General features: G+C 47.4%; 1 protein-coding gene across 5 annotated transcripts in view; it reads left to right on the forward strand.

Annotated features, from left to right (window-relative positions):
• LOC139277328 (solute carrier family 41 member 1) overlaps window positions 1–17,318 on the forward strand; it is a 71,010-nt gene that overhangs the window by 25,070 nt on the left and 28,622 nt on the right. For all 5 annotated transcript variants that reach the window (XM_070895648.1, XM_070895652.1, XM_070895650.1 and 2 more), the window contains 2 exons: window positions 3,828–3,899; window positions 4,228–4,372. In XM_070895648.1, coding sequence (XP_070751749.1) covers window positions 3,828–3,899; window positions 4,228–4,372 — 217 coding nt within the window. The remainder of the gene's footprint in view (window positions 1–3,827; window positions 3,900–4,227; window positions 4,373–17,318) is intronic.

Here is a 17,318-nt window from a genome sequence, read left to right on the forward strand (position 1 = left end):
GGGGACCAGGTCCTTTCACAGTGGTTCCTGGTTATCTGTAGTTCGCAGTTTGGTCTGGTCCAAGTGCTTTCTGCGTTTGCCCATTACATGGTTCCACAACAAACGCTCCATTTTCATCACAAACACTCCATTTCCCTCTTTGGCTAATACAGTGCTAGCAGCCCATCTGGGTCCATGGACATGGTCTACATCATTTATTCTGATATCGCGTGGAGGAGCCGTGCGATCATGGTACATTCTTTGCTGATAGCATACGGAATGCTCAGTTCTGAGTGATTCTGTCCGGTGACTGCATAGCACCCGGGATAGCCGGGTCTGCAGGGAGTCTACCGTGACACATGTGGTGCTTGGCTTTATGATTTGGGCTGCCCGCTCCGGACTATTGTCGCTGACCCTAAGGTCTGGCAAGCCAAGGATGGCCGATATGGCCTTGAGACTTTCAGTCGTGGCGAGAGGCCGCGTGCTCCCCGTGGATCCTGGGCCATGGTATGGAGGCCTCGGACCCCGACTGTGTATAGCCTCCCAGCCTTTGCAATGTTGCAGGGTTGCCCCATTGGGGGCAATCTGATGGGATGATCATTTCGTCTTTGCGAAGGATAAGCTGCAACATCCCGTCTAGCGGTTCGCCGTTAGCAGGTGATAACGTGGGATCCTGACTGGTCCAGGTCCTAAACTGGGGAGCCGTTACGGTTGACCCCTCGCTCTATAGCACTTCTCCAGCATTTCCACCCCTATGGTGGGCAACGGTAGCCAACTGAGGGCATCAGCACCGTGCTCAGTGCCTGGCCCGTGGCAGATCATGTTACAGTGTACAAACAGTGTTAGACATATTCGAAACAAAGCATTGATAATAGTGCCTCTGCTCTCCAAAAACTGTGAGATTGGCAGCTTGTCTGACTCGAGCAAATATTGGGATACCCTTTGGTACGTCTCTTTTGTCCCGAGAACACAGGTGACTGCCTTGGTTAACTTATCGGATACATGTACAACTGGTTGGGACTCGCCCGCTGCTTTGGCTTGCTGTACAACATGCCCAACCCCGTGTGATAACACATCACTTGCTATAAGTACTTTGTCAGATACACATACGACCTGTTGGTGCTCGCCCACTACTTTGGCTTGTTGTAAGGTACCCCCGACCCCATATGATAATACATCATTAGCCGCGAAAGAGCGCTCATATGGGTTACACAGTGCAAACAACTTATTGGAACGTAGTGGGTTCCTGGCCTTCTCAGCGGCCGCCCCTTTGCCTTTGCCCCAAGCCCAGTCGTCTTCCTTGCTGGGCAACACATGCCTCTGTTTCGTTGCGGCGACATCCCGTAGTCTGGACGCACTTTCGTTCCGTGGTCTGGTGCTCTTTCGTTCCATGGTCTGGAGCTCTTTCGTTCCATGGTCTGTGATGCCGACTGCCGCGATCTTCCTCCCCAGGGATTTTGCCTCTGGCATCGAGAAGACGCATTTCGGCCGGAGTCCCACTCTGCTTGGTCAACGTGGAGCCTCTTCCATCGTCGCAAAGAGGTTGTCGGCTTTGGTGGTGGGTACCGCTGCTTGGTTGATCTTTACCTCCTCGTGGTCATGATGAGCAGCCTGTGCATCGGGGATCTGCAAATGGATTGCACTTCGATGCCTGGTTCAGCTGAAGGTGGGGGCTTGCTCAGCCTTTGAGCAAGGGAGACGCCGGAGCAGGTACGCAGAGGTCTTCCCAGTAACATCGAATCTTCCCCATCCACCTTCTACCAAGCAGCGTTGGCCCATCACCTGAAACAATCCACAGTGGTAAATCGTGCACTGCTCCTTCATGGGATACTCTTATGTCCGCACTACCAATAACTGGTATCAGTTCCTTGGTGTAGGTGCGCAGCTTTGCCTGAATCGGGATCAGCTTGGGTCGTTGTGTTCTGTCGCCCCACAGCCTCTCGAATGCCTTCAGGCTCATTATTGGTTGACTCGCCCCCGTGTCCAATTCCATGGAGACTGGAGGGCCATTGAGTTTAACTCTAAACATTATCGGAGGGCTTTTGGTGGTGAAAGTGTGTATCCCATATACTTTCCCTTCTCCTCAGGTTAAGTTGCCTCTCCTGCTCGCTCAGCGTGATCCTCGCTGGATCGGTCGTCCTCTCCTGACTCTGCCATGTGGTGAGTCACAGGTCGTTTGCACATTCGCTGGAGGTGCCCCATTGTTCCACAGCCCTTGCACACATGGGGCTTGAATCGACATTGATGAGCTCTATGGCTGCCCCCGCAGCACCAACACGGTATTAATGGATACGCATTCACGCCCCACGGCGGACTCTGAGTCACCCTAGGCCTAGGTCTGGCCTCTGCGGTCGTGTAGGTCCTGCCATGTACAGTTCTGCCTGCTGAAAGCATTAATTTGTGCACAGTACTTGCTGGTGAGCTTTGATTCTGTGAAGATATCTGTTTCGTGTTGTCGCTCATGGATATGAAAGCCTGCTCAGATCTAGAGATTCGGCAAACAGCAGTTTGCGAAGAATGATCTCGTGGCCGATTCCAAGCACAAAAATGTCCCACAACATTTCCCCCAAAGATCTGGCAAATTCGCCCTGTCCTGCAAGGCGTCTTAGGTCGGCGACAAAGCTCGCCACGTTCTGGCCCTCGGAGCGATGGTGCGTGTAAAAGCGATACCTGGCCATTAAGATGCTCTCCATTGGCTTGAGGTGTTCCCGAACAAGTGTTCACAGCTCTGTGTAAGTCTTATCCGTTGGTTTGTCCAGTGGCAGCAGATTTTTGAGAAGGTCATATATCGAAGACCCACATACGGTGAGGAGAATTACCCTGCGCTTGACCGCCGTCTCAGCCTTGTCCAGTTCATTGGCCACAAAGTACTGGTCAAGACGCCCAATGAAGGCTTCCCAATCATCACCCTCAACAAATCTCTCAAGAATACCAACGGCAGCCATTACCGCATGAAAGTTTGTGATCCGTTACTCGTCGCCAATTGTTGTGTTCAGAATAACTCCACAAGACTGTATTGTAAGCTGAAACTGTTGTGTGACCTTGGTCTCTTTAATGTGACTCCAGAGTGAGGAAGCAGCATGGTAGATTACCTTTAGACCTGCTTGCCCAGGGTGCACAAGTGACCCTTGGGTCTCCCACAGGTGAGTCCCCTGGTGGTACATCATACATATTGGTTCAAGACCCACTCCAGGGACTTGAGCACAAAAACTAGGCTGGTGCTCCCATTACAGTACTGAGGGAGCGCCGCACTGTCAGAGGAACAGTACTGAGGGAGTGCCGCACTGTCGGAGGGGTTGGACCATCTGCCTGCCCCTGGTCGGAAAGGTCTTGCCACCCTTAAGGAGGAGGGAAATTTCAGCCCCCAAATCTCCCCTTAACCTTCTCTGCTCTAAGGAGAACAACCCCAGCTTCTCCAGTCTCTCCACATCACTGAAGTCTCTCATCCCTGGGACCATCTAGAAAATCTCTCTGCACCCTCTCCAGGGTTTTTACATCCTTCCTAAAGTGCAGTGCCCAGAATTGGACACAATCGGAGAATGGTTATAGCATGGAAGGAGGCCCCTCGAGCCCGTGCTGAGGCCTAGCCAGTGATTTATAAAGGTTTACCGTAACTTCTTTGCTTTTGTACTCTGTGCCTCATTTTATAAAGCCAAGGATTCCATGTGCTTTTTTAATAGCCTTCTCAACCTGCCCTGCCACCTTCAGTGATTTCTGTACACACAACCCCAGGTCCCTCTGTTCCTCAACCCCCTGTAAAATTGTGCCCTTTAGTTTATGTTGCTTCTGCTCGTTTTTCCTTCCAAAGTGAGGTTCTCTGGATAACAGTCTCTTATATCTTCCCCCAGGCTAACACCGGTAAACTCGATAATCCCCGAGAGAAGTGGATATTAGTGACTAGCAACTTGGCTTTGATTCAGGTAAAGTCTAAAACCCTCTCCTCCACCCCCCCCCCTCGCCCTCTCCTCCCCCCCCCCCCCTCGCCCTCTCCTCCCTCCCCCCCCCTCGCCCTCTCCTCCCTCCCCCCACCCCCTCACCTTCTCCTTCCCCCCCCCCCCTCGCCCTCTCCTCCCCCCCCGGCCTCTCCTCCCCCCCCTCGCCTCCTCCCCTCCCATATTTTGTGCATGTGTCATTGTGTGCCGTGCATTGATAGCGTGTGAGTGAGAGAGAGAGCGTGTGAGTGTGCGAGTGTGTGTGAGCCTCGTGCCGTTCCCCGTGCCTCGGTCACTGACTGTATGTGTGATGCAGGTCCAGGCCACGGTGGTTGGTTTTCTTGCCGCGGTCGTTGCCGTCATGCTGGGAGCGTTCACCAGAGGGGAGATCGATCTGGAACAGGCCGCCGTGCTTTGTGCGAGCAGTACCATCACCGCCTTCGTCGCCGCACTCACCCTAGGTACCGGCAAACATTGCGCTGCGATCACCCTGGGTACCGGCAAACGTTATACCGCGATCACCCGGAGTATCGGCACGTCGCTAACGTTACACTCACGTTCAAACAGGAGTGTACGGATAACCCCAGCAACTACAGGCCCGTTAGTTTAACCTCGGTAATGGGGAAGCTTTTAGAAACGATAATCAGGGACAAAATTAACAGTCACTTGGACAAGTGTGGATTAATTAAGGAAAACCAGCATGGATTGGTTAAAGGAAAATTGTATTTAACCAACTTGATTGAGTTTTTGATGAGGTAACAGAGAGGTTTGATGAGGCAATGCAGTTGACGTGGTGTACATGGATTTCCAAAAGGCGTTCGACAAAGCGCTACATAATAGGCTTACCAGCAAAGTTGAAGCCCATTGAATAAAAGGGACAGTGGCAGCATGGATACGGAATTGGCTCAGTGACAGGAAACAAAGAGTAGTGTTGAACGGTTGTTTTTGGGACTGGAGGAAGGTATACAGTGGTGTTCCCCAGGGGTCGGTACTAGGACCACTGCTTTTCTTGTGCTGTGTATGCAATAACTCAATAGATTGAATACTGTAAATTCCGAACAGGTACAAACCGGGCTCTACTTTATTAGGGCCCAAAGCGATTTCATTACAAGATGGCTGGCTTTTTATACTTGGGCCGCACACATGTGCGTACAGCCCAATGACCTCTGACAGTGACGCCATCTGGTGGCTAGTAACACCAAGCATACATACATGACAATATCCCCTTTTAAGATATTAGTAGCAGTCTTTTTACAAATTGAGACTGTCCGGGGCTTTCCGCTCCCGAGTTGAACATCTCAGTTCAACTCCAGCCTTGGGCGAGCGTTCTGAGTCTGTTATGACTGGGGGCTGGGTAGCCGATCTGATGGGAATGGCAATGACCACGTCAGGGATTGAAAGTCCAAATTCATTGACCGTGTCAGGGATTGAAAGTCCAGATTCATTGATGACAGCGGAGTCCTCTGATGACTGAGGGTAGGTTGGTTGGTCACTGATTGTGTCTTCCTCAAACTGTTCCGGTTCATCCGTGTGCCGCAGCTTTATCTGATCAACATGTTTCCTGCATGTCTGCCCATTCTTGAGCTTAACGATAAACACTCTGTTAACCTCCTTGGCTGTAACAGTACTGGCAATCCATTTGGGACCTTGACCATAATTCAGTACATATACAGGATCGTTGATAGAAATGTCGCGTGACACAGTAGCGCGATCATGATACCCTTGTTGACTTTGACGTCTGTATTCGACACGATTATTCAAGTCAGGGTGGATAAGAGAGAGTCTGGTCTTGAGACCTCTCTAATAGTTCAGTAGAGGTGACCCCGGTAAGCGTATGGGGTCTTGTCCTGTAACTAAGCAATATGCGTGACAAGCGAGTTTGCAGTGAACCTTGAGTTACACGTTTCATACTCTGCTTGGTGGTTTGGACCGCACGCTCCTCTTGTCCATTGGATGCGGGTTTGAATGGTTCTGACCTCACATGTTTGATACCATAGAGTTTCATAAACTCTTGAAACTCCATACTGGTGAAGCAAGATCCGTTGTCGCTTACAACGATGTCAGGCAGACCATGCATAGCAAACATGACATGAAGGCTCTCAATGGTAGCTGTGGATATACTGGATGACGTGATTGTACACTCTATTCACTTGGAATAAGCATCTACCACAACTAAGGACATCTTTCCCAGGAAGGGTTCTGCAAAGTCGATGTGGATCCTGGACCATGGTTTAGATGGCCATGACCACAGACTCAGCGACGATTCCGCTGGTGCTTTACTAAGCTGCATGCAAGTGTTGCACTGATGCACACATGATTCCAGATCAGAGTCAATTCCAGGTCACCATACATGAGACCTGGCAATGGCTTTCATCATTACAATACCGGGATGCATGCTATGTAGATCATGCACAAATTTCTCTCTGCCTTTCTTGGGCATAACAGCACAATACCCCACAGTATCATCATCATCATCATAGACAGTCCCTCGGGATCGAGGAAGACTTGCTTCCACTCTTAGCATGAGTTGTTAGGTGGCTGTACAGTCCAATATGAGAACCACAGTTTCTGTCATAGGTGGGACAGATAGTCGTTGAGGGAAAGGGTGGGCAGGGAGCCTGGTTTGCCACACGCTTCTTCCACTGCCTGCACTTGATTTCTGCACGCTCTCGACGACATAGTATACAATCTGACTGAATGGATAGTTCATCTTTGCGATGGATGTAAGGTTTGGTCTCCTCACACATTTGCTTGAGTATGGCAGACCAATCACCACTAAGGATACAACGTTTCACAACCAATAATATCGGTTCCTGGCTGATCCAGGTCTTAACTTGTTGGGCTATGACAGGTTTCTTCACTTTCAAAAGCATCCATGACTAACAGTAGGTCTGCCGGTTTTGGCGTTTCCACCTCCGGTGTGGGCAACGGCAGATGGCTCAGTGCATCGGCACAATTCTCATTGCCAATGACATAATAGGCAGATAATGTCAGCGCCCACCTCTGGATGCGGGACGATGCATTGGTATTGATATCTCTGTTTTCTAAAAACAATGAAATGAGTGGCTTGTGATCTGTTTCCAGTTCAAACCAAAGATCAAACAGATATTGATGCATCTTTTTAACCCCATACACACAGGCTAGTGCTTCTTTCTCTACCATTCGTAGGCTCTTTCCACCTTTGACATTTTTTGAAGCATGTGCAACAGGTTGTAATTTGCCCGACTAATTAGCTTGTTGGAGCACGCAATCAGCTCCATATGACGAAGCATCACAGGCCAATACTAGACACTTACACGGATCATAATGTACCAAGCAGCTTGTTAGAGCAAAGCAGATTAGTAGCTTTCTCAAATGCTCTATCTTGAGACGCACCCCAAACCTAGTTATCGTCTTTTCTTAGCAGCAGGTGCAGTGGTTCTAATAAGGTGCTCAATCTAGATAAGAAATTACTGAAGTAGTTGAGTAGATCAAGGAACGAACGCAGCTCCGTCACATTCTGAGACTTGGGTGCGTTTTTGATGGCCTTGGTTTTCGAGTCCATAGGCCTGATACCGTCAGCAGCAATTTTCCGCCCCAGGAATTCGACTTCCGGTGCCATGAGCTTCGAGCGTTTCAGTCCCACTTTGTCCAGACGATGTAGAACCTCTTCCAGGTTGTTCAAATGTTTAGCGGAGTCATGACCTGTGACCAGTATATCATCTTGGAACACGACGGTTCTGGGGACGGACTTCAGTAGACTCTCCATGTTCCTCTGAAATATGGCTGCAGCCGAGCGAATTCCAAAAGGGCAACAGTCCTTTGAGTGTTGATGCACGTAAGTTTCTTCGATGTGTCGACCAGCTCCTGTGTCATGTAGGCCGACGTCAGATCCAGTTTTGTGAACGACTTCCCCCCGGCTAGCGTTGTAAACAGGTCATCAGTCTTCGGTAACGGACATTGATCCTGTTTCGAAACTCGGTTGATCTCCACTTGTAGTCTCCACAAATCCTGACAGTGCCATCATTTTTCAACACGAGAACAATGGGGCTGGCCCATTCATTAAATTCGACCGGTAATATGATCCCTTCCGCTGGAGTCTGTCCAGTTCGATTTTGACCACCTCCCTCATCATGTACGGAACTGCCCGAGCTTTATGATGGACGGGTCTTGCATCCGAGTCCATGTGGACCTGCACCTTGGCTCCCGTGAAATTGCTAATGCCTGGTTCAAACAGCGAGGGGAACTTGCTCAGCACTTGAGCACATGGAGTATCCTCCTCCGACAACAATGCTTTGATCTCGTTCCAGTTCCATTTGATTTTTTTCTAACCAGTTCCTGCTGAACAGCGTTGGACCATTGCCTGGAACAATCCATGACGTTAAATCGTGAACCGCACCATCATACGAGACCTTGATTACTGCACTGCCAATCACCGTTATGAGTTCTTTAGTGTACGTACGTAACTTGGCATTGGATTCAGCTTAGGCCTCACAGCCTTAGTATCTTACAACCTGTCGAATGTCCTCTGGCTCATTATTGATTGACTCTCACCCGTGTCCAATTCCATCGATTACTGGCACACCAATAAGTTTTACATTAATCATTATCGGTTGGCACTTTGTTAGGAACAAATACAGTCAATAACTTCTTCCTCGGGTGTCTTGGATTGCATATCGGACCTGCTCTATACTGGTCATCATCCCCCACGTGGTGTGTCGCAGCACGCTTGCTCAGTTGCGGACACATGCACTGGAAATGCCCCACTCTCGAACAGCCTTTACAAATATACTGTTTAAACCGACACTGATGATGCCGATGATTTCCCCCATAATGCCAACACGGTGATATCGGATTCATTCCCGTTGGCGGACTTTGAGCAGCCACAGGTTTCGAGTAAGCAGTCGGTTAGGCCCTGCCATATTCAGCTCTGCCAAACATCGATACTATCTTGTTTCCAGTACTTGCTGAGTTACAATTTTTCAATGATATCTGCTTTAAGCTTTTGTCCGTCGTCATGCATTGGGCAGTCGTGATGGCCTTGCTGAAATCCAGCGTCTCTGCCGCCAGTAGCTTACGCAGGATCACCTCGTGGTTGATGCCAATTACAAAGAAGTCCCGCAGCATGTCTGACAATGCTGTTTCGAATTTACACGGTCCAGCTAGACGTCTTAGGTCGGCAACGAATTCCGATACATCCTGGCCCTCAGAACGAACGTGCGTATAGAATCGATATCTTGAGATGATGATGCATTCATCTGGTTTGAGATGATCACGTACCAGAGCACATAGTCCTTGTCCGTTGGACTTAAGGGCGAGGGGAGATTCATGAGTCCATAGATTTTCGGACCGCAAACCGCGAGGAGGACCGCCCGGTGCCGAACTGCGTCTGCCTTTCCCTCCATTTGGTTGGCCACGAAGTACTGGTTCAAGCCGGCTACAAAGTCTGCCCAATCTTCTCCCTCCACGAATCGCTCCAGAATTCCAATTGTGCTCATTTTTGCATGCGAAGGTTTTTGTTACCTCGTCACCAAATGTTGTGTATGCAATAACTCAATAGACTGAATACTGTAAACTCCGAACAGGTACAAACATGGCTCTACTTTATTAGGGCCCAAAGTGATTACATTACAAGATGGCTGGCCTTTTATATCTGAGCCGCACACACGTGCGCACAGCCCAATGACCTCCGACAGTGGCGCCACTTGGTGGCTAATAAACCCTAGCATACATACAAAACACCTTGATATAAATGACTTGGATGTGAGTGTACAGGGCACAATTTCAAAATTTGCAGATGACACAAAACTTGGAAGTATAGTGAACAGTGAGGAGGATAGTGATAGACTTCAAGAGGACATAGACAAGCTGGTGGAATGGGCGGACACGTGGCAGATGAAGTTTAACGCAGAAAAGTGCGAAGTGATACAATTTGGTAGGAAAAATGAGGAGAGGCAATATGAGCTAAACGATGTAATTCTAAAGGGGGTGCAGGAACAGAGCGACCTGGGGGTATATGTGTGTTAGATCTCTTAATTTTCAATGAGATGCGAATTCTGGTGATAGTTTAATGTAACTTTATTCTGGCAGCTGCAACAAACTGCTGGCTTTATGCCAGGTCATTTGTCCTTCTGAAACACATGGCAAAAAATAGCTATACTTATCCTGGATCAATTTACAATCGTGACCTCGCCCCCTTTGACCTTATTGACTCAATTGATATGTTGTTAGCCCATAATTGGCTCCCTACCCAAAGTCCTGAAATGTCAAGCTCAATGCAATGTGTTGATTCTCACGTAGGCAGGGGTCTGTGTTTTCTCAACTTTGCAGCCTGTTTGAATTCTTGATCAATCCCCCCTTTGATTCTTTCACAACTGAATCATAAAACATCAGGTATCACTGGTTAAACATTCTATAAAATAATTTCATACATGTTAATAGAGTTTCCTTCTAAAATGTGTTGATATGTTTCGCCACATGTCCGGACTTAGTAGCTTCCACACAAATTTACACCAACCCAAATTCCATCGTGGCCACAATGGAAGTCTGGTTTTAGTAGGTTAATTAACCTCATTCCAATTTAACCAAATCAATATCTTAATTCAACCAGTAAACAACCTTCCCTTAAGCATAATATACCCCTGTGCCACGTACAGAAGGTCTGCTGGGACCTGCAAGGTGTCTCACCTGCGGGATAGCAGCTACAGCCGCCTGGTTGCAACAACATTTAATCAACATAAACAAACGATATAACAGTAAAGTAATTACAACGAATAGAATTAAACCTTCCACCAATGAAGTTCCTATTGAACCTAGCCATTCAGTGGCTCCGCTCCACAAAGTGAATGATGGGGGTTGCTTAAGTTTTTCTACCTCCTTTTGGATATGCTCCGCTAAGTGGGCAATTTCTTCGGAGCTATCTGGGATATATGTGCAACACTCAGTTCCAAGTAGGGCGCAAGTACCTCCATTTTCAGCCAGGATGTAATCAAGTGCCAGTCTATTCTGTAGGGCTACTGTGCAGATTGCTACCATTTCTGCATTGATTTTAACTAGGGACTCTGAGGTATCATTGGCTACCCGTTCCACAACGGATACCATGTTAATGGATTCCCTTGCCAGTTTGGCGGTCCCATACCCGGGGATCAGAATGGCAAAGAACCTCTCTATTTCTGTGATAGCTCTGTTAGGATGGTGTAGATGTTCCAACAGTGACTTTATATGATACATATATGGCACAATGTAGGCTAAATAGCAGGATCCCGTCCAATTCTGGGGCAGCCAAGGGTAGGCCTTGTGGCCACACACCCAATAGGTGCCATTATAGGCAATGAATGTTAGCTATTTCTTTGTCAGCAAGACTCCGGGGCCTGTCCAGGCTTTTCCATCTGTTTTATTCAGGATCCCCTTTAGGTTAAGAACTCCCACATCGGCCCAGTTTGGACGGTTCCGTGGCTTGATTATATTATAATTCCAGGAGCAGTTACTATACCCCATATTTTGGTCTCCTTTGATGTTTCTAATCAGACTGACCGATTCCCCCGGTCTTCCTACCCCCGTTGTATTAGTGATAACAAAAATGGGGGCCGTTTGGAATTATTGTAGCACGGTTGGTATCCCCCTTCATAGGTAGTCAGATTGTAACCTGCTGACTTCCATTTACATGCCCAGTCTTCCGTATCCTGAAACGCATTGCCTGTTTTGTTATGATTAATTATCCACTCAGCCATTTCCGAGATATTCAAGGGAATTGGCCTCAAGGAAATCCCTCCCTTTGAGTGAATAGGAATATGCGCACATACCCAACAACTAGAAATGTTACTTTGTTTGGCATAAATGTATGACATATATAAAAAAAGTATTTACATGTAATTTCCTGGGTACTCTACTCTTTCCCTTTGGTGCAGAAGGTTGGCTAGTAAGAAGTAGGCAAATGCCTAGAATACCTGCAGTCAGTAGTACAGTAAATTTATACATTTTGGCAAAAAGTAATTGTCCTTATCAGATTTCAGCTTCAGTTACGGGTGCTCATTTAACGCGTGGATCCAGGCTTTCTTTCCTTGGACTTTAACAGCTGCCTGGGTGGTCAATAACACTTGGTAAGGTCCCTCCCACTTGGCACCCAAAGGTTCTTTATGCAACTTTTTCACATACACCCAGACTCCTGGGATAATGTCGTGTCCTCCTTCTGGAGGATTACCCCAAGCTTGCCGATACCTGTCGGGAAACAGAACTAATAGCATTGGTTAGGTTCTGACGGTATCATAGCAGAGTGTCACTCATTAAGTGAACATCAGCTTTCCGTAAATCAATAGTTCCTGGCAGCGACATGGGTCTTCCTGTTATAATTTCAAATGGGCTTAGACCTGTAGTTCTGTTCGGGGTTGCCTTAATGCTACATAGCACTATTGGTAGTGCCTGGGGCCATGGTGTTCCTTCTTGGTGATATTTGGCAAGCCATTGTTTCAGAGTTCGATTCATTCACTCTACTTGTCCTGATGATTGTGGGTGATAAGGACAGTGTAAATCCTACGTAATGTTCAGTAACCTACAGACTTCTTGGCAGACAGCACCTGTGAAGTGTGTTCCCTGATCTGAGTCAATGCTACTCGGGACTCCCCATCGGGGAATGTAATCCTTACACAAGACCTTTGCAGTGTGATTGGCTGTGGCTCTTTTAGTTGGGACAGCTTCTACCCATCTAGAGAATCTGTCGACCATGACAAGAATGTTAGTGTATCCTTGGCATGAAGGAAGAGATATATAATCAACCTGCAGATGCTGGAATGGTCCGACAGGGGCATGGGGCCTCAGTTGGGGCATTACCGTGATGGCTCCAGAATAATTTTTCTGGCAGACCACACAGCGGTCTGCTACCAGCTGGGCATGTTTTTTAAATCCCTGACCCCACCAGCTTTTCTGGAACCATGCCGTCATCTGTTGTGAGGCCAAGTGTCCCCACGAGTGGATCTGTTGGGCTAAAAAAGGCATAAGCGTTTGTGGCGTGACTGGCTTGTCGGTAACTCTTTGTCTCCAGACACCATCTTCGCATAGCTTAATTCCTGCCTCGATCCATGTCCACTTTTCCTCTCTGGAGCACTCACCTTGCATTGTTTGAAGGGCTCGTGTCAGAGTCCTGAGTGCTTTCAATCTGCACATCTGTGTTGGTTCTTCTGGGGGAGCGCCCTGTGAGGTGGCAACTTTAGCTGCCTGGTCGGCTTGAGCATTTCCCTGTGCTTCTGTGGTATTTTCCTTGGTATGGGCTTTACACTTCAGGATGGACACTTCTTGAGGTAATTGTATGGCTTCTAGTAAGTCTTGGACTTCTTTTCCATTTCGGATAGTTGTACCAGCAGCAGTGAGGAATCCTCTTTTCCGCCATAACAGACCAAAGTCGTGAGCGACTCCAAAAGCATAACGCAAATCTGTGTAGACATTAGCTTTCTGTCCTTCTGCTATTCGACATGCTTCTGACAGGGCCCGTAACTCGGCCTGTTGTGCTGACGTTCCTGAGGGTAAACATCCTTTTACCACTACCTTATATAAGGTTGTAACTGCCCATCCTGCTTTTCTGGTACCATTGTCAACAAAGGAGGAACCATCTGTAAACAGGATGAGGTCTGGGTTGTGCAGAGGCTCCTCTGCTGCTAAGGCTGCTTCTTCTGTTTCTTCTGTTTCTTTTGTTTCTTTTAAAATCTCCTTGCAGTCATGCTCTTCACATTCTCCCCCCTCTTGCTCCCTCGATTCTGATATCATAGTTGCGGGATTAACCGGGCTGGCCCGGACGATATGGAGATTAGGAGCTTCCAAAACTGCTGTCCAGCGGGTCCATCTAGCTGCCATCACCTGAGACATTCTATTCATAGACAGCAAAGCGTGTACAGTGTGGGGACAGTTGACAATCAGCTTTTGGTCGAGGACTAGACCCGCAGTGATCATTACCGCTCGACATGTAGCTTCCATGGCCCTTAGGCAACTTCCCCATCCGAGGGCTACCGCATCCAGTTTTGCCGAATAATAGCCAATAGGTCTTTGCCGATCCCCATGTTCTTGTGTCAGTATAGCTGTCATATATCCTTCTTTCTCATGGACAAACAGGGTAAATGGCTTACCACTGTCGGGGATTCCCAGAGCCAGTGCCGAATACAAAGCCTTTTTCAAACTCAGGAAGGCCTCTTGCTGTTCCTTAGTGAGGGTGATGGCTTCTTTAGAGGCACGTTTCCCCTTTAAGATATCATTCAGTGGCTGAGCAAGCTGTGTGAAGGAGTCAATCCAATTTCTGTTAAAGTCACACAATCCCAAAAAGGATCTTAGTTCCTGAATAGTGGTGGGTTTTTTCGCAGCCCGAATGGCTGCAGTTCTATCCTGGGTAAGTTCTCTCTTTCCTTGTGAAATTTTTTGTCCCAAGGTATACAACCTCTTCTGGGATATTTGTGCTTTGTCGATGCTGGCTTTATGTCCTTTCAGCCAAAGGTGGTCCAGCAAAGCTCGTAAATCTTGTTCATGCTGGTCTTCTGTGTTTGAAGCTAGCAGGATATCGTCTACATATTGGATGACTGTGGATGACAGGGGAGGTAATTCTCGCAAATGGCTTTGTAAAGCCATGTGGAATACCGTAGGGCTGTTGTGGAAACCCTGCGGTAACCGGGTCCAAGTATACTGTTGTCCTTGGACCGTGAAAGCAAACCACTGTCGAACCTCCGGTGCCAGAGGCACTGACCAAAATCCGTTGGCCATATCTATAACCGAGAAATATTTACGTTCAGGTTTGAGGGCATTAAAAATAGTGGAGGGATCTGCGACCAAAGGAGCTTTTTGATCAATACACTGGTTAGCTTTCCTATAATCGACAGTCAAACGCCAAGTCTCATTAGATTTCTGTACCGGCCACACGGGGCTATTGGAGGAGCTATGTGTTTTAATAAGCACCCCTTGTTTCTTCAATTGCTGAATAACCGGTAAGATTCCCGCGATGGCAGTTGGACTCATGGGATACTGTTTAGTGCATGGAGGCTTGGTTCCGGTAAATGACGCAGGCTCCATCTGGAGTAGGTCACAATCGTTCTTATCTTTAGCCCATATCGGGTGTTCCTTCAAATCTTCTTTCTTCAAAGTTCTAATTGACCATGTCACCCGACCATCCTCGAAATGCAACGATGAATCTACTTGGATTAGAACGTCCATTCCCAAAAGGGGTTGATCTACTGGGCCTATCCAGACCGGCGTGGTTAATTCATGTGGACCCAGCCCTATAAGTACCGGTGTTGTCCTTTTAGTTTCCATTTTATGGCCCCCAACTCCATAGGCTGTACGTGCCCTACCATCCAACGGCAAAAAGTCTCCATATTGTAGTGGTAAACATGTTAATTCCGCCCCTGTGTCTAAAAGCAGGTCCACATCATTATCGCCCACCCTTACAGTTATATATATATATATATATATAGCCCATCTCCCCTCTGTTGTATTAGTGCGAGGAGCGGGGCCAGGGCGGGCTCTAGTCGTTTTTTGCTATCCCAAGTAACTCCTTCTGTTGTTGTATTGTCAATCGCTTAAATGCTTCTATGAGGTCATTATCTTGTGACAAGCCTGGTTTGTTGGCCGAATTGTATCCCTGGCTGCGTCCTCTTCCCCAGCCATGACCTTGCTGTTTCGCCCTGCACGTCCTGGCCCAGTGACCTTCTTTCCCACAATAATGACATTTTCCGGGTAATTTTCCTAATGACTGTTTATCGGAATCCTGGGATTTCCATCCCATAGCCTACATAGCTCGGACTTTAGCTCCCATATCCCTGTCTAATTGGTTATATCGATCCACCAATGCTGCAAAGGTAGTTCATCTACCTTCCCAGTCCGGTAACACTACCTTAAACATTTTGGACAGTTCTGGCTTTAGACCTACCACGAAAGCTGCTTTCAGGGGTCCAAACTCTTGTTCATCCATTTCCTCATCCGTATTATTCATACCCGAATGTTCTAGCCACGTGCATCTAAACCGCTCGTCATACTCCTGGACCTCCTCTGTTCCTTTCTGTTGGCAGGCTGCAATTTTTCCCCAGTGTCTTAGCTGGACTGAAAGCTTGCAGCCAATGTTTAATCTCATCCTACCCTGTGTCTAATTCTTGCTCATCCTGCCCCAAAGCTCCTTTTACCTTGTCGTACAATTTCCTTCCTTGTGTTTTTGGCACCATTATATGGTCAAAATTTGCGCTCAATCCCAGGGATGAAGTTGATATATATTTCTTAAGCGGTCCAATTGGTCCCACGTTTTCATTTCCCCTTTCTTTGGATTGGGCAACTCCTTGGACCATTTATCAATTTTCTCTGGGTCTGCCGGATCATGAACTAAATATTTTTCATACAGCCTTTTCTTTGTTTTTTTGGTTCCGCCCTCATCCACAGTCTCTTCTGATCTGAGTACAACTTGTCTTTTTTTAAACGGGGCAAAACGCACCCCTAATTCTTCATCCTCCGACCCTGTATCGTCGGAGGACTCGGAATCCATATCTATTCCTTGGTCGTTTCTTCGGGTTTGCGCTTTTAATTTATCCAAATATGGGTACCCTGGGAATTGACCGATACATTTTCCTTTTCCTATTACTGTCTCTTGACCTACTGATTTTTTCCATTCTTTAATTTCACCTTTAAGATCTTTAACTTCCGCTTCCAACTTTTCAAGTTCAAGCTTTTTCTGTCTCATTTGTTCACAAACCACTTGCAATTGGTCCTTTGTACTGGTCAGGTCCCTATCATGTTGGGAACGCGTTATAATTTCATTCTACTGTCGGATCTGTCCCATAACAGCTAAGGACCATCTGGTTCGCTCTTTATTTTTCATACGGGTCATTTTTCCCCAGACCCTTTTGATCTCGTCCAAGGACCATTGTTTTTCGGAGGTTCCATACTTTTGTTCAATCTTGATTCCGGTTTTAGATAAGTCGAATTGTTGCTCTATGTATTCTTTCAACTGTTGGAGGATTTCATCTATCAAAACCTCAGGTGGTGCCCGCCCGCCTTTAACAGTTGTAGGCAATTCTTTGCTCTTATCTTCTGCTGCCATAATACTGATTTCTTTACTGGGGTCTCGAGTCATAGACTTTCCAGCCGATCAGTTGGTCGGTGATGAATTAACTAACACACTGCCGAAGTTTAGACGTCTATGGGACCTCGAGTTGATTACCAACCGTAGGGTTCGCAAACAGGAGGCTTTCGGAATCGCGTAGAAGGGGAGGTGAATTTAGACAATTGACCGAGGACTTTTATAAAGAGGAGTCCTTACCTCAGTATGTAGGTCCGATGTTCAAAATTCAGTTTCTTCCCTCAGCGATCCTGTTCGTGACGCCAAAATTGTTAGATCTCTTAATTTTCAATGAGATGCGAACTCCGGTGATAGTTTAACATAACTTTATTCTGGCAACTGCAGCAAACTGC

This window comes from Pristiophorus japonicus, chromosome 12 (genome assembly GCF_044704955.1).
Source record: "Pristiophorus japonicus isolate sPriJap1 chromosome 12, sPriJap1.hap1, whole genome shotgun sequence".
Classification (NCBI taxonomy): Eukaryota; Metazoa; Chordata; class Chondrichthyes; family Pristiophoridae; genus Pristiophorus; species Pristiophorus japonicus.